Genomic DNA, 23,078 nt, shown 5'->3' on the forward strand with positions numbered 1-23,078 from the left:
CCCATACTGGGCAGTCCCGTTTACACCCAACCCCTATTTCTCATATGAGCATCCAACCTATGTTTGAAGCAATTCAGCGTATTCGAGTTAATGATGATATTTGGTAACTTGTTCCATTCATCCACTACTCTGTTTCCAAACCAGTGTTTACCTATTTCACGCCTAAATCTAAATTTGTCTAATTTAAAACCATTTTCTGAGTTCGCCTGGTTGGATAATTTGAGTACCTTTGTAATGTCCCTTTGTTTAGCCCTGCCTTCCACTTATACACCTCTATCAGGTCGCCCCGCTCTCGTCTCTCAAGGAGTACCAAGATGCTTTAACCTGTCTCTATATCAAGGTTCCTAATGCCTGGGATTGGTCTTGTCATTCTCCTCTGAATTCTTTCCAAGGATTCTATATCCATTCTGTAATACGGTGACCAGAACTGAACTGCGTAATCCAGGTGTGGTCTCACAAGAGCAAGATACAGTTTTAGGATGACCTCGCTAGTCTTGTAACTAACACTCCTTTGTATGAACCCAAGTACTTTATTAGCCTTGTTACGAGCAAAAACACATTGTTTACTTGGCTTAAGGTTCCTACTTATCATTACTCCTAAATCTCTCTCGCAGTCGGATTTCTCTATGGCATCGTTGTTCATCTGGTACCTGGTTTCCCTGTTTACATCTCCTATACTGAGTACTTTACATTTGTCGACGTTGAATTTCATCTGCCATTTTTCAGACCATTCGAAAAATTTGTTTAGATCTTCCTGTAGTTTTGCCGAGTCCTCGTCAGATTTGATAACACGTCCTATTTTAGTGTCATCAGCAAATTTACTTATGTTGCTGTCTATGCCGATATCTATGTCGTTTATGAATATAATAAATAATAATGGTCCAAGTACTGAGCCTTGGAGAACTCCACTTGTGACGTTGCTCCAATGGGACTTAGTGCCGTTAATGCTCACTCGCTGTTTCCTGTCCTGTAACCACGCCCTAATCCATTTAAGGATGTCACCTTTGATGCCATGAGCTTCTACCTTTCTAATTAGTCTTTCGTGGGGGACTCTGTCGAAGGCTTTGCTAAAGTCGAGATATACCACATCATAATTGTGCCCCCCGTCCACCGATTCGAAAACTGATGAAAAGAATGTTAATAGATTAGTTAGGCAAGAACGTCCGCTTGTAAAGCCATGCTGGGAATCATTGATCAATCGGTGCTTCTCCAGGTGATTTCGAATAGAGTTTGAAATGATTGCTTCCAGTAATCTGCCTACTATTGATGTTAGACTGATTGGGCAGTAGTTAGAGGATAGGGATCTATCCCCCTTCTTGAAAATCGGTATTACATTTGCTATCCTCCAGGATTCTGGTACCACACCTGTTTTTAAGGACATGTTAAACAACTTTGCTAAGGGCATACTAAGCTCTTCCTTACATTCCTTGAATACTCTGGCAAATATCTCATCGGGACCAGGTGACTTATTAGGCTTTAGTTTGTCTATTTGCTTACTAACATCGTTACTAGTCACTACTATCTCACTTAATTTGTTTTCTTCACTATCTCTGAATAGAGTCAGTGCCTCGGGTATCATGTTTAAATTTTCGGTGGTGAAAACTGTTGAAAAATATTTATTCAAATTATTGCTCATTTCTCTGTCGTTATCAGTGAGCTGCCGAGTCTGGCCGTGTATTGGTCCAATCTTTTCAGTATTTTAGTTTGATTACATTTGGTAGAATCCTTTGGGGTTTGTCTTCGCCTTGCTATCCTTACCTCATTATTCCTCTTTGCTTTCCTTATCTCGGTTTTAACCCTACGCCAATAATCTATAATAGTCCCGGAGGTGAATTTCGCCAAGATTTATCCTTCTACCTATAGCCTTCTTTTGGTCAATGATGTTCTTTAAATAATTATTTATCCATTTAGGGTCATTGTTGTCTGATCTGAGTTTTTTGTATGGTATGTTCTGCCTTTGTGCATTAAGTAACTCACTATTTAAATTGTCGTGGAACTCGGCAATCTCAGATCTCGTTATCAGGTCGGTGTCATCTGTCAGGTTCACGGCCAAGCGCGACACCCCCTCTCTCAGCTGCCTCTTTAAACTGTCAAAGTTTGCCCTTCTGAAATCTGCACTTAGTGGAATTTTCCTTACGTCTGCCCTGAAAATCTAACTGGAATCGAATTTCTTTGTGATAGCTGTTTGCAAGTTCGTTCCCTACCTCGACATTGCTAATGAGGTTTTCTCTGTTCAACAGAACTAAATCCAGTATATTATTACCCAGTGTGGGTTCGGTTATATGTTGACTTAGGAAACAGTCCTGGATCGTCTCGAGAAAATCCTCTGATTCTGAGTTACCCGTAAGGTCAGTCCAATCTATTTGGCCAGGTTAAAGTCGCCTACTTTACAGACTTTGTTGTGTATGGAAGCCCTGCATTTCATCCCGATAAGTCGCTCATTGCGCTATCAAGACTGGGGTGGTCTATATATTACTCCTGTGATTAATTTTTCCCGACCGTCATAATTCTATCCAAATTGTTTCTGTATTCCTCTCAGTTTTTATTTCCTTATTTATTTCACACTTCAGATTATCCCTAACATAGATTGCTACTCCGCCTCCTTTCTTGGTCTGCCTATCGGTATGGAACAGTTTGTAACCCGCAATTTGGTATTCGACTGGTAATTCACGTGTGTCTAGGTTGATCCATGTTTCAGTGAATGCAATTATATCGATTTTTTCGGTACATACCAAGGCCCTAATATCATCCATTTTGTTTCTCATGCTTCTACTGTTCGCGTAGTATACATTTAAGTTAGTCGTGTTCCGAGTCCTCCCCTTACTGCGTTTAGTTTTAAACTCCCTGTCTAATTTAGTTTTATCATTCCTGCTACTATTTCCCTGTAATCTTTCGCCTTGTTTACCCGCCCCACTGCAGTCTCCTCCACCCCCGTGCCCATATGTTCTCTTAGCAGTTTAAAGACTTCGATATCTTTTGAACTGCCCCTCTAGAGCCCCAGCCAGGGTTGCTACTCCATCCCTAGACAGGTGCACCCCATCCCTAGCATAAAGGTCCCTTCTGCCATAGAAGTTGTCCCAGTTGTCAATGAATGGGACTGATATTGACTTGCAATATCTGTCAAGACGGTCGTTGACACCAACTGCCCTTGACAACCATTCACTGCCAACTCTCCTTCTAGGCAGGACACCGCATATGATAGGGATCCCTCCCTTAGTCCTAATACGATCTATGGCTGCCTTGAACTTATCAAGAAGCTCCTCGCTCCTACACCGACCAATATCATTGCCTCCTGCACTGAGGCAGATAATGGGTTTGTTCCCATTACCAGACAAGATATTGTCCATCCTGTCAATTATATCCCCCACCCCAGCTCCTGGCAAACACACCCTCATCCTATTTTTGTTTTTACCACAAAAGGCCCTGTCCATGTACCTTACCTGTGAGTCACCAACAATTAAAGTTTTTATACCTTCCTTGTCATCCCTGTCCCTGACTGTACTAACGTCCAATTCGTCTATCAAGGGACTGAACGGGTTGGTACACTTAGCTGTTGTTGTCGTTGTTGTCGTATCCTTGGTGTGCTTCTTCACCACCAGCTTTGTCTTCCCACTACTCACAACTTTCCACTCGCTTGAGTTTTCGTCAGACACTGGCTTTACTCGTCCAGCCTCTCCTTTTAACTTCGCCAGCTCTTTCCTTAATTTCAGGTTCTCCAACGTGAACGTGGTAACTTCTTTTCTAACTTGGCCCTCGCCAATTCTTCAGTGGACCACTCCAGTTTGGTCAACAAACTCTCATACCCAAGACCGCACATAGCACTGGCCATATCTGATAATTATCCCTCCGGAGCTAACCCTGCCGTGACCTTTCCCCTAGTGAGGTCAGAACTTAAAAAGGTTATGTAAACAGATTGCGTAAATTATATATATATATATATATATATATATATATATATATATATATATATATATATATATATATATATATATATATATATATATATATCTTGACACGGGAAAATGGAAACAACGGAGCACCTTAGCTTTCGTCTTTATTCAAGACATTTTCATTGTGGATTTACATGAAATATATATATATATATATATATATATATATATATATATATATATATATATATATATATATACTATAAATTACACAAACCGTGTGTTTCGAAATAATGACCTGAAATTACTGTATTCTTTTTCCTCTTCCTTCCACGCCATCCAGGAATGAAGTGAACTCTTTTTCTTTTTTTGCTTGGTTATAATCTGTTCTTGTCTGGGTGAAAAACAAAACAAAACTAGAACAATTGCTGTACAGAACAATGTAGTTACCGAGTTAATGTTACTAGGTGGACGGTAGATAGCTTGCAGGAAGGTTTTGAATACCTAATAACAATGGCAAAGTTCCTCCGTAAACTTCCTGACCTCTCGTACGTCTACGGGAAAGGGTCGCGGAAAGGGGACGTGATTGCTGCCCGTATCATCATTGGGTACGACTTTGCTTGGGAGATTGGTATCCCCGCATCCCCTGAGCAACGCTCTTGTGCATTATGCAGAAGACCCGACAGCAGCACCCTTATCCACTACCTCCTAAGATGTCCCCACACACAACGCTTCCGTGACGCCTGCTGGACCACCACTCCACGACCCCCTGACGGAGACACGATGATCCTCCCCATACTGGCCAGATATTTTGTAAATAATATTGATTATGTGTTGAAGGAATATCCTTCCTTCCTTAGGCTTTAGTAAGCCCCTTTATAATATTTATACTGTATATACTTGTCACACTTGCCAGATGCTTCTGGTGTCATTGTACAGGGGTACCTAGTGACAGCACTAGGATCCCGCTTCCTCTATCAAGGAATAAACAATTGAAATTGAATGGCAAAGTTTAAACGCAGCGAGAATAATAAGCTATACTGAACATGCCTAGTGTGGTAAAAACAAACGACATACTGGGGGCGTAACAGGAATTGCAGTGAGAATATGAAGTCCTTGGCAGACACTGGGGCCCGGATATAAACTGCAAATACGATTCTATTATCAAGCCCGGTAGTGAACTGGTTGTGGTATTGGGCCGAGATTGAGGTTTACAAGCCCGATAGTAAACCGGTAGGTACTGGGCTGAGACTGATGTTTACAAGCCCGATCTGTACTGTATAAATCTCCACACAACTGGCAACAAGTTACCTCATATTTCCCTTCATATAGGTACTTCACTATTAATACGTAGTTATGTTTTTTGTCGAGTGTACAAGTAGAGTATGGAGGCTGATAGGAGCCGGCCAGATAATAGATATATTCACTCAAATAAAACCACAAAACAAACTCACTTTGTTTTTAGAAACCGTGCAGCCTGGAGAGCCGCCCTCAAGGAATCGTGGCTAACTCATGTAAGGGTGGTGGAATATGGCCGCAAAACATTAATGGTGACATTGGTTCAGGATGTACACAGACAGGTATACAAAGATAGCCCAAGAAAGTCGTTAAAAGCTGGACACTGTTCAGGTAGTGGTAGTCCGGTACAGGTGCATCGGGTTGGTGTTGTGCAAGGACTTATGGACGGACACGGCTGGCCTGTTTGTTGTGAGAAAGTGTTGGGTGGGGGTAGGTAGTAAGAAGGTGGGAGTGGGTCATCCCAGTGTGGGGGGCGAGTGTGAGGTGGAGTGTTGACTAGGGTGAAGGAGCATAAGCTAGCCTACTTACACAGCCACCAACTTTCACCTGCTGCTCACGTGTTGCCCAGGTCCCTTCACCGAGCCAGGCATGGAAGGTTCGATTTTGTGTGTGTTTATTTATGTACCTGTATTAGAGAGCGAGATTAATTAAATAAAGTGTATGTGGATATGGCTGAACAAGCTTCACTGTGTGTATTTATGTCAAGAAGTGTAGTGTGTATAATATAAACCAGCCTGTGTTGAATCTGTGATGCTGGTCACTAGTATCCCGGCGGACCAGCTTGTTTACGTCAGCCGATCTTCGCCACGTGCTAGATCTAACCAGAAACTAATTTTGTTTATGTTGTCCTGTACCTGTGATGAATTAACATTATCTACAGCGAAAGAGATACATAATGGTAATGATATTCTAATAAAATAAATATCATAAGTCAGTTCTAGAATGGTGGTAGACTAGTTTATTAAGGATACAGGTAGATGTTTCTATTAGCTGGTGAGGCCGAGTTAGTGTGAACACTTGGCAGACAACCAGCTTCTGGCACAAAGAAGTGTCAACAAAGCTTCTGAATCTACCAACTGATAATCAAGTATAAGTCTAAGGTCATTATAAAATGACCCGTGCCCGGGTGGGCCAATGCCCACCCCCCCCACCCCAAAAAAAAAAATATATATATAGAGAGAGAGAGAGAACGTAGTTCGTAAATACTTTATCATAAAATAAATTGCTTTTGGGGAATCACCGAACCCCTTTAGCTATAATAAAAAAAAGCAAGATACTGTATTATAAGCCTCGTGCCATCACGATAGTCTAGGACATCATATAAAAACTACCTACCTTCAAATGTGTCAGGAATTTTTGGAAGGTGTTATGTAAATGACTAATATACGCTGGGGTTGCCATTTTAAAACAAATATTTCTGTAATTACGAGCAAACTTTAGTTCACAAAATTAGTACTCATCGTGGTGTAAGTTTCTGAGGCATTGTAAAGACCGTTATCTACACGTTTGTGTTCTCTCGTTTAACAAAATTATATGAAACTACTTTCATTTTCTTTCTCGAGCAGCACCGCACAGAAGGGAAGTGGACGGTACGTTTACACTGTGTAAGGGGAAGTAGTGGGAACCATGAAGGCGTCAATTACTCATGGGGGTAGTAACCGAGACCACTGACAGCAACAGTCATTGGTGCTACTGGTATCACTAGGGTACACAAGTGGTTGAAACAGTGACGTAGTGTGGATGTTTGGCACCAGAGGGCAAAGCATAAAAAAGATCTCCCCTCCCTCTACACGTGTACTTATTATCTTGTTACATGATAACCTTACCTACTGTACTGACCATGATGTCAGGAGCATCTGATATCTAGAAGACAACTGCTGGTCGAGTGCAGAAAAACAATCGTACGGAAAAGATTTTGTGGTGAAAGAAGGTATTTTTCATGTAACTTCAACTTTAATTTTTTTATTGGTTTAATAAGTTCTTTTTCGTCGACAGTTGAATATGATGAGACTTGTGTTATTATCTAGATATCCTGAAACAAGAGTTTTACGTCAACACTTTAGTCCATTGACCATACACTCAAGTGAAGTCCGCTATACTCTATAATATTTCTGATATACAAATATTTAAGGTTCAGTATAACTACATTTTTAGTGAATCATCGTCTTATGAAATGATAAATTTGAGATAAACTTAATTAATTTAGTGGATCCCATGACCCTCCCTAAACCACTGGGTCATTCTCCGATAAACAGAGCGGTCTGTGAGGATACGTGAGATGAGCAAAATATCTCATACTAGCATGAAAACACACATGGAAGTTTAAGCTCAAGCTCAATGCACAAACGTGTACCGCATAAGCCAAGTCACGCACATCAGCAAACATACTGTACACACACGGGGCCCCATCTCACGAGTTCTAAAAAAAAAAAAAAAAAAAAAATACATTAGGATTGCGCCCGTATTTTGGTGTTGCGTGACCCAAATGAAGGGATGAATATCAAACACCGATGAAGGGATGAATATCAAACACCGGGGTTACGTCAAACCAAGAAACTTTCAGGTACCGGTACTTTAAGTCAGGTCGCATAAGACTGCACAAATTTCTTCATTCATTCATTAATTAATATGTTGACATAATTAGTCCGACTCGTGCTGTGTTGCGTGGTTGTGTTGGTGACTACGTTGTATGGTCGTGTTGAGAGGCTGTTTGTCTGGGATCGTAGTGTGGCTGAGTCCTGATAAGATATATTAGTTGCTAGATTCCTCTGCACTTGAGTTAACGAAAGAACGATTAGATGTAAGTGGTGGCGACCTTCAAGGCCGTTACATGTTATCTCCTTTGCTTGTAAGTGCTGATATTATCGATGGTCTAGTGTAGTGTAATCTCCCTGCCTACTACCGATTACAAGTACAGTACAGTATTGATCATACACAAATCGAAAGTAAAACGTAGCAACATATTTATTTCTGTAGCATAACTTGCCAATGATTTTTCTTTTTTATAGTCCTATCCTAAATAGCGCCCGCCTCCTGTCTCCAGGGATGCTAGTTAGCCCCAAGTCAACTCCTGCTTTTACAGTTGGGAAAACGAAGGCGGTTGAGTGCAGGTGTCGCCCACATTGTATTCCTTAGTGAACCTACTTTTTACTTCAGACCTAAACTTCATCCCTTTTCTAACTTAACCTATACTTACAAGTACTGTGTGTGTAGCTTAATCAGATCATGAACAATATATTTTTTTTATTATTAAAAGACAATACTAATGGGTTACTAATTGTAAACAATATTTGTTTTGTAATTTAACCGTGAAGCTCGAAGTAGAACGTAATACCCAAAACACTGAAATTACGCTTGAAGAAAAAACAACAACAATAAAATGAACACTAGGATAGTTTGAGCTAGGTCACTGCCCCAAGAGAAAAAACTGAAAGTGGGAAAACTTTGTTCAGTAAGTAGGTTAAAAATCTGACCACACTGCCAGTCGCTCAAAGCTCGTATTTTGAAACAAGTTGAACGTGAAAGTAAAAACGCTAGACTATTGATCGGTGTAAAGGTAAACTACATATTTCCAGCAAGAGTAAGTGCTGCAGTTGAAAGTACAAGAGTGAAAGTTGCTTGGTTGCATCGCTAAGGAATGAGTGTCAGCTGAGGCCCGATCACAGACACGAGTGTCGTGGGGGTCAATGCTCTTGCCTGTTATATGCTCCTAGGAGTTCTGTTCTCCAAGACGACTCCCCGCCACAACGGGTGATCTAGGTCATGTGGTCTTGCGGGTTATGTTCTCCCCAGCTGTTTGGTCCCAACACTGCTTGGTCTCCCACACGATGTGATCTTGGTCATGTAGTCTCGAATCCCAACCACGTGGTCTCATTTTCTAGTTCATTATCTTCCTAGCCTAGACAGTCTCCTGAGTTGTGTATTTTACTTCATCTCGTACTTAAGTACGCCCCGCTTGTGCTGATGCTGTCGAGAGTATTTCTGGCAGGTCACCCAGCGAGATTATCTGAAGCAGTGTTGGCGGCCGCTGCCTAAGTGTGTGATATTTGCGGCAGGGGTTGGTGTTGGCCAGGACTCATACGTACCGCCCACCCCTCTGACGCCGTCGGTCGTGGCGTTGCATGCTTGCTGGCGCTAGGTTATCACGTCCTTGGCTGATGTGCTTTTAGTTGCTGGACTTAAAAATCCCAACGTTATTTGAAAATCCAGGTGCAACTATGCGGTTATGTTAGGTATCAATAAGTCTTGACTTATCTCCTGGCTCAACAGCCTTACGCCTGTTAATACTAGGGGATATAAAGCAGATGTCCATGGGCGGCGGCTCCCAGGGTGGATACGCGTGCAGTTTTGCATGTTTGCAAGCTGACAGCTTTATCAAGAACTACAAGATATTACCATTTCTAGTCTAATAAACCTTAATGGGGATTAATAATGCGCGTTAGTTCAAGTTCTTAAGGTAAAACTGACTTATATGGGTTATTCCGCCTCGCCACAAAAATAAAATACTTTTGTCTGTCTGGAGGTATACGGCACGTGTTCGGCCTTGGCCGTGACGATGTTTATAGTCTCGAAATCTCGTTTGCTGCAGCAGTATGTTTATATCTGACTATGTGCACTTGTGTTATCCGAGGTGAAATAATTCATGACACTGGGTACAAGTAACAATATCAACTCAAAATACACCGATACAAATAACATACGGTACAGTAAGTCCAGACTTCAGAGATGTGTGCATCGTATACACGTCGACGCGACGGCTGCTTTCCGCGCGTAGGGAGGGCGTACAAGGATACGTTCGGTTGGCGTCAAACAGTTGCTACTCTTCTTCTCCGCTCAATAATGGAGTCCTCAGAGAAAACTGGTTATATATGCTAAATGATTAGTATAATTGGCGCATGCTGCTATGGCATCGTGATGCAGTACTCGCTTATCTGTAAGATCCACAGCTCATATCTGGGATAGCAGCCAATAACATTTTACGTGGTGGGAGTAAATCACTCCAGTCAAATGTTGACCTGGCCGCAGCCTGACTAAAACTGAGCAGTTCAGAAGTGCTCTTAGCGGTGATAAAATTTAGAATTTTCTTTGCATTTCTTTATTAAAGTAAAATACAGCAATTAAATAACGCAGAAACAGATAATCTGCAGTAGGGCTATACTGTATGTTCCGGTAAATTGAACTGAAAAGGCCGCATGTTGGTCAGTGCCGTAATAGCATCAGCCAACCTTGAACGAAACTTTGACTTCACAGGTTTCATCCTCGAGAAGGTCCGTTTACAGGTACAGCACTATATAGGCATTGCTCAAATCCCATAACCACGTCAGCGGCGAGTCTCTTTAAATTAGGAAAGAAAAATCTGGAGAATATAAAATCCTATCAAATTACTGACGTCTAAAGGAATTAACGAGCACATCATTGGTTGGCAATGGATTCCGGAACAAACGAGTATCCTTCGAATGTCTGTTGAAGTACCCAGACCTACCTTGGAAATCCTTGCTTAACTTTTCAAGGTACAGCCAAATCTGTCTTCAGGTGAGGTAGTTTTAGACAGGATGGCAAATCTATGGGTCATAGGTCGCCGACATTCCCTTTATTTTTAATTAATCTAATTTTATAATTTCACCACTTATCAGCTTACTAGTCGTTCGGGCGGGTGTTCTGTTATTTCTTACTTTATTATGAAGTTTATTGTCCAGTGGTAGTAAACTGGGAGGAAACCTACAATGTTAGGTAGGGAAACACTGGGTTAACACCCTTCTCACATGTTCCAAGCCACGACTCTAATGTGTTTCAGAGTATTCAGTGCGGCACAAAATCACTAGTAAAGCTGTAGAATCATGGTTAAACATCTGCTTTTACTGTAGGGTTCAATCGCCTTCATGTCAATATTCTGCGTTCGTTTCATAACCGCTGAGTAAGTCTGGGAGGTCCGATGCCATTGAGGGGCAAAATTTATTGACTTTTGTCAAAAGTACCGCAAAATGTTGAGAAAATATTTTATACTGAAAGTCATGTCTGTCTGCTACACTGTTATGATTGCTTTCATTTGTTAACATAAACGGGACGTGAATCTGCCTAAGATTTCCATTTCCTGGTCACATGCACAGGGGAAAAAGCAAGCATCATCACCCATTGCGACAAGACCTGCTATTATTTTGAACACAGTTCAAAAATACTTATTTTCTCGTTCAGTACGTCAAGAACCAACATTAAGACCATAAAAACAGCTAAAAAATAATAATCAGTGAAGTCAGTGATCAGGAAACTGACAATAAATAATTACTGAGCCCGAGCACGGTCTATAGTGTCTATCATGATAATGTGAGAATGAAGTGTCGGAGCATGGACATAACCTTGACTGATTGAGGTAGTTGGGAAGATAATTATAAGATATAATCCACGACACTTCCCAAAACTCCGTGCTTGATCACATCCCATGACAAAATGTCTATATAATCTTTGTGTGTACTCTACCGCGAGAAAGTCTTGAGTTGGACACAGCAGTCACGCGCCAACATAAATTTTTAGTCGTCTTGTCTGAATCTCCAGACGGTACTTTGTAAGATCACCAAGTACAATGACCTAACCATCTGAGCTACTTGGGAGTGAGTCAGCATCATCGCAACCCGATAACCAAAAGCTGATTAATGGCTGTGACATTTCCTTTACTGTTAGAAAATTTTTACCCCTTCATCTGTCACTTCCAGTTCGGTCACCCGCATGAGGTAATCACAGCATAGATGTTTTTAATATGGCAAAATTTCTGTAACATCCCCAACAAGCAATTGGGTCAACCTTGATGGTGTTGGGATAGTCGCCCAGTTCCATGGTCTGCCAGAATCCCTTTTGTCATGGTTTTAGTATGAATCGGTGGTAGTGGGAGTGGATTATATTATAAAAAGATAATAATTTGTCGTAGTTCTTATTTCTTACCGGAGAGTTCGATACCTTCACACTGATTACTTACAGGAGATTACAGTGTATCTACGTAGAAGTTCACTCCACCACTCGACATTCCATGATTTATACTAGATAAATGATGATTTAATGAATTCATTTAATTTTCAACATCCATCTAAGTTATTGGTTATACTATGTCATAACCAATCAGTCATTACCTTCAGTAATAATAAGATAGGATCACAGATACGGGCAGATAATTGCACTTACATTTATTTGTCAAGCTTCCATACAATGATTTACAATTTGCATGGATATATGATTCACTCACGTTCACGCTGTAATAAAATTAATCTTCTAAAGGAGAATTTTAACTTGGGAACACATGTGATTACTCTACTATGGGTATGACCTAACAGAGCCTTAATTCTTCAAGTGATACAATTACTGCCAGCCTGGATTGCTTTTGTTGCAACCAGGCTTCCGCACAAGAACTTCTTTCCACGGGCCATAGCAACAAAAAGTATTCTTGGGTTACCACACAGTCTCGCGTCACTGACAGTCACGGTAGACGGTTGTCGCGGCAAGGAGAACTGGTAAGCGTGACTTGAATTAACCATTTAGGTGCAATAGACCAGCCTGGATTGCTTTTGTCGCAACCAGGCCTCCACGCGTGATATTTCCACGGGGATAACAAACATAGGTTAACACACTTAGTCTCGTGTCGATCACAGTCACTGTAGACGGGTGTCGTGCAGGAGAACTCTGTAAGCGTGAATTAATTAACCATTTACTGTAGGTTTGATAGGCCAGCCTGGATTGCTCTTGTCGCAACCAGGCATCCACAAGTGATATTTCCACGGGGATAACAACCTAGGTTAACACGCTTAGTCTCGTGTCGACGACGGTTCACAGGACGGAGTGGCGGTGGAGGACTCTGTGTGGTGTGGTGTCCCGCCCCCTTTCAGGAGGGAGAGGATGGAGACGACGTCTTAACTAACCCATGGCTCAGGGGATACTACTTAAAATGAGGTTTTTGGGTGTGAAGCGATGAACAGTACAACACTGTTTCACTGCCCACCCCCCTAAAGGCTGGCTAACATACACTAATTGAAAAATACATGTCCCAGTTATGCCTCGCCGGGCGTTTTATCTCTGATAAAACAAACTTTGGAGTTGGTTGCGTGGGTAAGCCTAACGCAACCCATGACACCTTTCTTTAAATATATTTATATATATATACAGATAATTATTTATAACGTGATGGATTAGGAGAGGTACAGATAATTATGCGCCCTGACAAAGTGATCAAGTTTAATCAAATTAGGTTTTGGGCAGTTCAACTTTCAAGGTCACGTGTTACTGTTTACTTTCATCCCTGCTCTCGCGTTTAGTCAGCTGTCAACTTCGCTGCATTGTGGAAACGTCAAACCAACTGTCACCGAGGTTATGTCAGCCAATATTGTGTACTTGGTGAGAGACCCACTTGGAGGCTGGCCACCACACAAACCCCGGGAGCGGGAAAGGGCCTCGCCTCCTTGGCGACAACACAAAAACAAGATCTGCTTTAGGAGCCTTTGCCAGAGTAAGCATTTAATATTTCACTACCCGGCTAAGTCGTTAAGATTAAAATTGATTCAGTTCTTTTGGAGCCATAAATGAAGACCGCTATAGTTTAATTAAATCATAGAGGTAACAGCAGCTTTACTGGCTTCATCAATTGAAGAACTATGATAACGAGATCCATAGCGAACCTCGTCTAGAAGCTTTGTTGTTGTTTTCGTTGCGTTGGGCAGACGCGCCAGCGAAACATCCCAGTGTGACGCAAACGTCTTTGTTTTGCTGGCCGGTGGACCGTGTTGGCCCATCATACTGGTAGGAAAAGTGCCCAGTGTGCCGCCGCCTTCAGTATGCATACTGAAGGAGGCGGCACACTCTTTATGTATTTCGTCATTAATTTGGGGAGCTGATAATTCGTCCCCTCCCCAAGAAATTCCTAAGTACGCCCCTGCCTTCTCTAGAGACCATTCAACGATATACGCTCCTGCCTTCTCTAGAGACCATTCAACGATATACGCCCCTGCCTTCTCTAGAAACCATTCAACGTTATACGCCCCTGCCTTCTCTAGAGACCATTCAACGTTATACGCCCCTGCCTTATCTAGAGACCATTCAACGATATACGCCCCTGCCTTCTCTAGAGACCATTCAACGATATACGCCCCTGCCTTCTCTAGAAACCATTCAACGTTATACGTCCCTGCCTTCTCTAGAAACCATTTAACGTTATACGTCCCTGCCTTCTCTAGAAACCATTCAACGTTATACGCCCCTGCCTTCTCTAGAGACCATTCAACGTTATACGCCCCTGCCTTCTCTAGAAACCATTCAACGTTATACGCCCCTGCCTTCTCCAGAGACCATTCAACGTTATACGCCCCTGCCTTCTCAAGAGACCATTCAACGTTATACGCCCCTGCCTTCTCAAGAGACCATTCAACGTTATACGCTCCTGCCTTCTCAAGAGACCATTCAACGTAACTGATAAGATACACGGACAAACACCCACCATCGTAGTTTGTAGGATAAAACCCCACTGGACAAAGTTCCACCACTAAAATTACAACAGCGAAAAAAAAAATGCACAAAATACCTTGGTACCTTAGGTTTGTCAGGATTTGGTTGCTTAAATTTGGTAAGGTTACGTTACTTAAGGTTCGCTATGTCCGGTTCACGTCAGTCAAATAATGGAAATTTAGTAGTAAAAATACCGATAACTACAGCAATAAATGCGATGATTATACAACATTCAGGATCTTTAAAACTTGTGTATTTATAAAAAAAAAAACTATCTTCAGTGGCGAAACGATACACTTATCAGTACAGTACTCCCAGACCCCGGAACTAAGGCCAAGCCGTATGTGATAAAAGTCGGAATATACGTAACGCAGATAAGTCCTGGAGAACGAGACTGCGTTCTGACCTGGTCGATGTGTCTGTTGAGTTGCTGGTTGCTTCGCCTTTCGGCAATTTCGGCCATGTCACTTGGGATATCAAGGTCAGATGAGGTTACACTACATTTTGGAGGAATAATATTAGGTGCAGGAAACGTGTTTGGGATAATGTGTTTGTGTTCGGTGACGGTTGGCAGCAGCGAATGATGTATGGATGGTGAGAGAGTGTGTGTGTGTGTTTACGAACAAATTCATTCATAGCAAGAACAAGTACATCAGCACAAATGAAAATAATGAAGAAAAAAACAGACGCGAGCAAAAGCAGATAAGTGACGAAGAAAAATAGTTACAAAACTAAAACCTTGGTGTGATAAGCACTCCACATTCCGGCTTTCATATCACTGGCATTGACCACCGAAAATCTACAGCAAAATCTTGCTTATCTGGATACTACTATATATGAAGAGCGTAGGGATGTCCCGCACTAGCAAGACTAAGTTGACAGCTCGGCCATACATACACCGGAGAGACAAGAAATTCCCATAAGGACGCTCCTCACGGTACCGGGCGGTGGCTCCCTCACCGTACCGGGCGGTGGCTCCCTCACCGTACCGGGCGGTGGCTCCCTCACCGTACCGGGCGGTGGCTCCCTCACCGTACCGGGCGGTGGCTCCCTCACCGTACCGGGCGGTGGCTCCCTCACCGTACCGGGCGGTGGCTCCCTCACCGTACCGGGCGGTGGCTCCCTCACCGTACCGGGCGGTGGCTCCCTCACCGTACCGGGCGGTGGCTCCCTCACCGTACCGGGCGGTGGCTCCCTCACCGTACCGGGCGGCTCCCTCACCGTACCGGACGGCGGCTCCCCACTCCTCTACCGGACGGCGGCTCCCTCAACGTACCGGACGGCGGCTCCCTCAGTCACCGTACCCGGACGGCAGCTCCCTCAACGTACCGGACGGCAGCTCCCTCACCGTACCGGACGGCAGCTCCCTCACCGTACCGGACGGCAGCTCCCTCACCGTACCGGACGGCAGCTCCCTCACCGTACCAGGCGGTAGCTCCCTCACCGTACCAGGCGGTAGCTCCCTCACCGTACCAGGCAGTTGCTCCCTCACTATACCAAACAGTACATTTTACCACTCCACGGAGTGCTTAAGTTACTATACTGTAATGTACCAGGAGTAGCACTATAAAATTCGTAGTGGGTCTGGGATAGTTGCTTAACGTCCATAACTTCAATTTCAATTGTTTATTCCTTGATAGAGGAAGCGGGATCCTTGTGCCGTCACTAGGTACCCCTATACAATAACACCAGAGTGTGGAGTTAACACGCAAATTTTAATGGAAATCTAACGTTAATGCTTTCTATATATGAAAGGTTGGCACTGATAATAAAGACCATATTCATCAGTATTAGTCACCAGGCCGGCCTCAGTTGGCAACTGCAACGTACTGTACACAAGGGTACGAGGCGGAATTGCCAACCCCACATTCTAATTAAATTTATTCAGCCACAATAGAAAATAGTAATGCATTAATTAAAAACACTACTGTATGTGATGCATGCTCTTGGTGACAGCTATATTTAGGCACAACTTCCTGCGGCAAATGTCAAGAACAACTCTGGGCCTTGATTATGGTTTGCTTTCTTCGTGAATCACAAAGACATTTGTTTTTATACACAATTCAAATCCGGTGGACTGTTAATGAATAAAACAAAACGGCAAATAAAAATAAATCATTATTGAACTATGTCCGACTTTATCTGGAATTAACCACTGAATGGCAATCATGCTTGGCAGTACTCAAATGGTTTCTTTCTGTTAAAATCAAACAGTTTAGAGACTTATCCATTCTCCTGAGGTGTTAAAATTAGTGTGACGTCACAAATACTTGTCGCCTCCTTAGCTAAGTGAGGCCAGTCCAGTGTGACCTACTTTCAAATCTTTTTTAACGATAACCCAAAGCATATTCTTGGTTGAAGAGGCCCACGATATAGGTAAAACTAGGTTATCACCTACACGGACTGCGCGTATGGCTGGCCTATCTACAGTATGCTGCCATATGATTGTCATTTTAACACCCATATGCCTTCATTTTACACTTAGGCTCGGTGTACATAAATCAGTATCATGCAGTTGGAAAAAATTCATTTTGTTCGACTGTATATACATTATTCCTAATTATCACTACTCATGGACATTTTCCACAATAATCTTGCCTTTCCACACCGTCAACCCCACATCCTTCCTTTACGACCTCCCATCTCCACACCCCCAACCATTAATTATTAGTCACAACGTCAACAACTTCCAAGGTCGGGCAGATGACGTCTCCACTGGCAGCAAGATGAGCTGTTGATGTTGGCGGGAATTAAATTGATGGTCTATTTCTACAGCATTGACGAGGAATATTATGTTCTTATGTGGGTGTGAGATGTGCAAAGACAGGGAAGCTGAACCATATTGATTTTTAAGCAATGTCTTCTTGCTTATATTTATTAGAAACGATTTCAAGCACAACACTCTTCAAACAAAATCTACTAAGTGTCCACAAGACACACACATGCTTATATGTAAATACAGTATACGAACGCGTGAACGTGTACACGACATCCTCGAACACCAACAGGCAACGATATTCACTCACACACACCATACCTGAAAATACACATTGTACTCACCGGACGAGTACAAAATATTTCTGGATATAGACGTGTAAACATACAGTACATCACTCACAGACAAACGACCAACACATTAACCACGTTTGGATCTGTGCCAGTCTTATAGGCTTTAATAACTGTTAAGATAAAAGTTATATCACCACTTACATAACATTGTCACTCAGAAAATTATCTTCCCGTACTTAGCATCTAATAAGCCCATACATGTGTACGTTTACTATGTTTCTAAATAGTGTTGTGTATTGTTTAATTCTGTGGGCTTGAGAAAAACAATTGTAGGTTTGAAAATCAATTTGATGCAGACCACAAAACTATACCTTAAGACCGATAGTTTACACTTTTCCTTGCTGAACGACCCCATATACACGCTACGCATCAACACACAGATACAGTACCTGTACAGCCCGTCAACTATAATAACTCAGCCAGCAGGTAAAAATTTCGTTTTTATCCCTATTGGGATAAAAACGAATATTAACTGGACGACCTAACCTACTATTGCCATAGATGAAAATCGACCCCTAACTAAATAAAGAATCCTAGTGATACTGGTAAAAAATCCGCAATACCTATTGGGATAAAAACGAACATTAACCGCCAGCGGAACTAAACAGAACCTTTTAACACTTTATTCATCTGGATTAAAATAAAGCAAGTACAAAAGAACAGAGCAAGCAAACCCATATTTTCGAAAATCAACTTTCCCCAATTCTCCCCCCATTGGCCCCACACAGTTAACACAGACGAGCTCACCTGCTCCAGCGAGAACTGGTATATGCTGTCATGTGTCCGCAGGTGTGGGTACACATCTGTTATCTCTGGTATGGGTGTAGTGGTAGCGGTTTCCCCAGTATGTGTGACCACGGGCTTAGCTGCCGAGGAGGAGGAAGATCTGAGAGGGTGTAGGAGGAACCCCCGTGTGGAGTGGCGGAGTGGAGCCCCCAGTGTCTGTTGGACAACTCGAGACACCAGCTGTAGTGGAACTAACGGCGGCATTCTGCTGGACGATGTTGACACCTGTGCTGCTCGACACGTGTGGCACCCTAACACTTGTGTAAACAATCTTTAAAAATACACAATCTTTCTTAACGTCAGCACCTTTTACCACCGAATTCGATATAACGATCGTTTCCTCCAGAGTTGGACGCAAGGTACTCGACACACACCCACCGCGCCGTGACGCCCAGGACTGACTGAACGAGATTCTTACAGCTTGCTTGTAGTATCATACACACACTGCCTCGTAACCCAGCGACCTACTGAGGCTGTTTCGATACGAATGACAAAGGGAATGCTACCCTTTAGCTAGGGTAAGACGGGTGGATATCGTTTGCTTCCTATAATGTTGATGTACAACGTCACAGTGCGCTAGCCAATCAGAAGCCTTGCACAGTTGCCGCCTCCGTAATCAGGCTTTGTGATTGGTCAGGTTCAACAGGTGATATATATATAAATATATATATATATATATATATATATATATATATATATATATATATATATATATATATATATATATTATATTTATATATATTATATATAAAATGCAAGTTCTTTATTGATATGTTATCTTCGTATTTAACAAACTGAAAGAAAATTAACAGGACCATATACTGGTGATGCAGCTGGAAAATATTAATTAAAAGAAAAAACACCTATACGCTGTGTATATCGTTGTTCGAAGGTCATCAAGTATTCGAAAGAGTTGCCAAGTTTGTCCACGTTGGCTATTGTCGTGCATTTTCTCATCCAGGCGTGTTACATATTGATAACCTATAATTATAAAGTTCGTCTTCTCCGTATTGTTTAATCAACTCACGAGTGAAATAAGATGATAATATTAATTGACTTATATTAACTTCCGCTAAACCCCCGATTCCTTCAACCCGGCGTCACCTATAACTGCCGCAAGAGTAGTTGTGACTTCAATAACGTGTTACAATGACTATAAAGTTTATTTTATAAGAATCGTTAAGTGCTTTTCAACCACACAAATGGTTATATTACATGGCTTTTGATTTAACTAAATAATGACACGGCACGAGTGACGTAGATAATTTTTCAGCATTAAATAATGCGTTATAAATAAGTTCAGTGACATGCGACTGTGGGAATTACTTATTTATTTTCAATTCTTGGACTCCGTTTTGTTCTTCATTTTGTATTTTCTCTTATCTTAATTTCATCACCACAGGGAGGGGTTCAAATCACTCACCTCACCTCAAACATCCACCTTTTACTCTCCAATATTTCTCCAACTGGTATGTAAATACATAACTACTACAGAAGTACTAGGACGAGTATTAGGATAATCCAAATAAAAGGGCTGGGAGATCACATCAGTAAGCTACAGTGTACATGCGTGCTACATTGCACATTACTGTACTAGGATTTTACGAGGCAGGTGCAGGAAAGGGGGAGGGGCAAGTCTCATGAGTCACAAGATAAGGTTATGTAATAGGATACTCTTTTTTATTTTCATTCACTTTTTTTAGCAAGCATATTATATTTATGGAGGGGGCATGGCAGCGCCCCATCCATATACGCTACTGGGTATGTTACAACTTACAGCCAAGCTGTGCAATAATTGCTTTTGTTATTTCGTGAAATTAATGTTTCTCTCAGTCATTTTACTGAACCCTAATGACTAAAGCCTTATTGTTCATTTCACTAAATTATTTGAAATGGTACTATTTTTGCACAATTTGACTGTCGAAAATTTCAGGTTAGGTTAGGTAAGGTTGTAGTTGTTAGGATTTCTCTAATTGACTTTGTGTAATATTAATTTTACAAAAGGACTAAAAATTTTAAATAATTTCATGAAATGATGAATACATAGCTTGACTATAACATATACAGTACAAGTCCACTGTATATATCTCTCAGAATTAGTTTACTTTTGCCTTTGCTTAAAACATTAGCAGTGTAGGGGTATCGATATATTAATGTTGTCTAGCACTCAGGATGGAAGGAAACTCTAATGTGGTTTTCTTGTATAATATAGTTATATGATAGACAGTCTGGTGCTGGAGGTGCCGTGTGGTGAGGAGCTGGCCAGTAGAGACGTTCAGTGAGTAGCTTGTTGTAGGAGGTAGATGTGCAGGAGCTTCGTTAGAGAAGATGTTGCCTGTTGCTGGCCTCCTGGTTGAATAAATGTTAACAGCGTGGAGCTTGCTGGAGGAGTTGTTGCTTGTTCAGGAAGATGGGCAGAATGAGAGTTGGTTGGTGAGGAAGCTCAGAGAAGGACAGCTGGTGGGTCGCCATGCTCGCTGGCGGGAGCGAGGGCCGCCAGGCAGGCGAGGAGAAGCGAAGGGAGCCAGGCAGTGGCAGAGGAGGAGGTGTTGCTTGTTCAAGAAGAATGGTCAAAATGAATCTCAATGGAGAGACAGAGCTTATATACCCAGCAGCAGCCGCTATGAGTCATGTTGGGAAAACCCAGAAGTCGCCGGTGAATAGTTTCGTTGCTAGGCAACGGCACGTTAGAATGTGATAGCAGGTGGTGACTGCTACGCAGTTTGTAGGGGAGACGTCCACTACAATACTCCCCCTTCCCTCCAGGCGGTGTAGGAGACTTGTTGATTGTAGAGTTGCTTAGCACATGTGAGGCAGACCGGGCGGTGCATGCCTCATGTGAGACAACGGCGATGGCGTGATGAGCCGATCGCTGAAATACAACTGTCTAGATACACACTATCTGTGGGAGAAGGGAGAAAAAGGGTGTGTGGAGGCGATGAATGTTGTGTGCTTCCCTCACGGCAGGTACTGAGTCGTCAGATGCGCCTGCTGGGGTGTGTGTGGGCCTGGGTCAGGAGCAGGGGCTGCGTCAGCAGAAGCAGATTAGGGCTCGTGACAGCAGCTGGGTCCACGACAGCAGCAGGGTGCAGGACATTAGCAGGGAGTACCTGAGGGAGAAAAGAGGGTGTGTGTGGGTCCGGATTCAGGAACAGAGGCCGCGTCAGGGGTTATTGCTGGGCCGGGGTCGGCGTCTGAGGCAGGACGGGTGTGCTGGGGTCGTCAGAATGTGGTGCGTGAGGCAGGAAGAGGAGCCGGTGTCTGCTTGAAGACTGGGAGCGTGATCAGTGTCTCCTCCATCCTGTGTGAGTGCTAATCTCCGGGAGTCACCATTGTAGGGGTATCGAGATATTAATGTTGTCTAGCACTCAGGATGGAAGGAAACTCTAATGTGGTATTCTTGTATATTATAAGTTATATGATAGACAGTCTGGTGCTGGAGGTGCAGAATGAGAATTGGTTGGTGAGGAAGCTCAGAGAAGGACAGCTGGTGGGTCGCCATGCTCGCTGGCGGAAGCGAGGACCACCAGGCAGGCGAGGAGGAGCTAAGGCAGCCAGGCAGCGGCGGAGGAGGAGGTGTTGCTAGTTCAAGAAGAATGGTCAGAATGAATCTCAATGGAGAGACAGAGCTTATATACCCAGCAGCAGCCGCTATGAGTCATGTTGGGAAAACCCAGAAGTCGCCGGTGAATAGTTTCGTTGCTAGGCAACGGCACGTTGGAATGTGATAGCAGGTGGTGACTGCTACGCAGTTTGTAGGGGAGACGTCCACTACAGCAGTATTACACCAAAGTCATAATATTGAGAGGTATACAGTAGATTCAGTTCACTATACCGTACGAAGGATTTCATACATTAGGGGGCAGTGTGGCAGGCCTTGTACACCAGGGCTGTCGGAATTTCCGACTCTTGTTTATCGAACACGCTGATTGGTTCAAATCTGGTACTTCGTCTGTTAATCGGTAAATTGATGACGTAGTCGGTAAGCCGTGACGTCACTGCTCCGACTGTCGGTAATAATTACCGACTTTAGGAAATATGCTTTTTCATGGCTAAAATACCATATAGAATATACAAAAATAAATTGTGGATGTATTTAAATACCTTACCTACATTTACTAGCGATATTTTAGCAGAACTAAAGTAATACAAATTACAATTGAAAAAATACAAATCAAATGTGATCTCATATAACACTCTGAATGGTGTATAATGCAGTGGTTATTATTCAGAAATTTATAAAACTAATGACAGGAACAATGAAATTCAGTGAGTATGATGACTACTCTAATATAATTACTGTATCTGGGATCTTCGTTACCCCTCACCACACATTATATTATAGAAAATCGTAATATTACGTCATGGACTCATGTTCTCGCAACCAATCACAACGCGAGCAGTTGAACCAATCAGCGTGTTTGGTAAACAAGAGTTGAAAATCGCGTCAGCCCTGTTGTACACTCTGAGGCAGTGACTGCAGGCCTTGTACACTCTGAGGCAGTGACTGCAGGCCTTGTACACTCTGAGGCAGTGTGGCAGGCTTTGCACACTAGG

General features: G+C 42.6%; 1 protein-coding gene across 3 annotated transcripts in view; it reads right to left on the reverse strand.

Annotated features, from left to right (window-relative positions):
* LOC121875140 (acetyl-coenzyme A synthetase 2-like, mitochondrial) overlaps positions 1-23,078 on the reverse strand; it is a 47,380-nt gene that overhangs the window by 22,483 nt on the left and 1,819 nt on the right. Inside the window, exon 1 of one of the 3 annotated variants that reach the window (XM_042379533.1) lies at positions 18,483-18,942. The exons of the other annotated variants lie outside the window; for them this stretch is intronic. Coding sequence (XP_042235467.1) covers positions 18,483-18,725 — 243 coding nt within the window. The 5' untranslated portion in view covers positions 18,726-18,942. Of the gene's footprint in view, positions 1-18,482; positions 18,943-23,078 lie in introns of those variants that run through there. 3 annotated transcript variants of the gene reach the window in all.

This window comes from Homarus americanus, unplaced genomic scaffold (assembly GCF_018991925.1).
Source record: "Homarus americanus isolate GMGI-L3 unplaced genomic scaffold, GMGI_Hamer_2.0 scaffold43456, whole genome shotgun sequence".
Classification (NCBI taxonomy): domain Eukaryota; kingdom Metazoa; phylum Arthropoda; class Malacostraca; order Decapoda; family Nephropidae; genus Homarus; species Homarus americanus.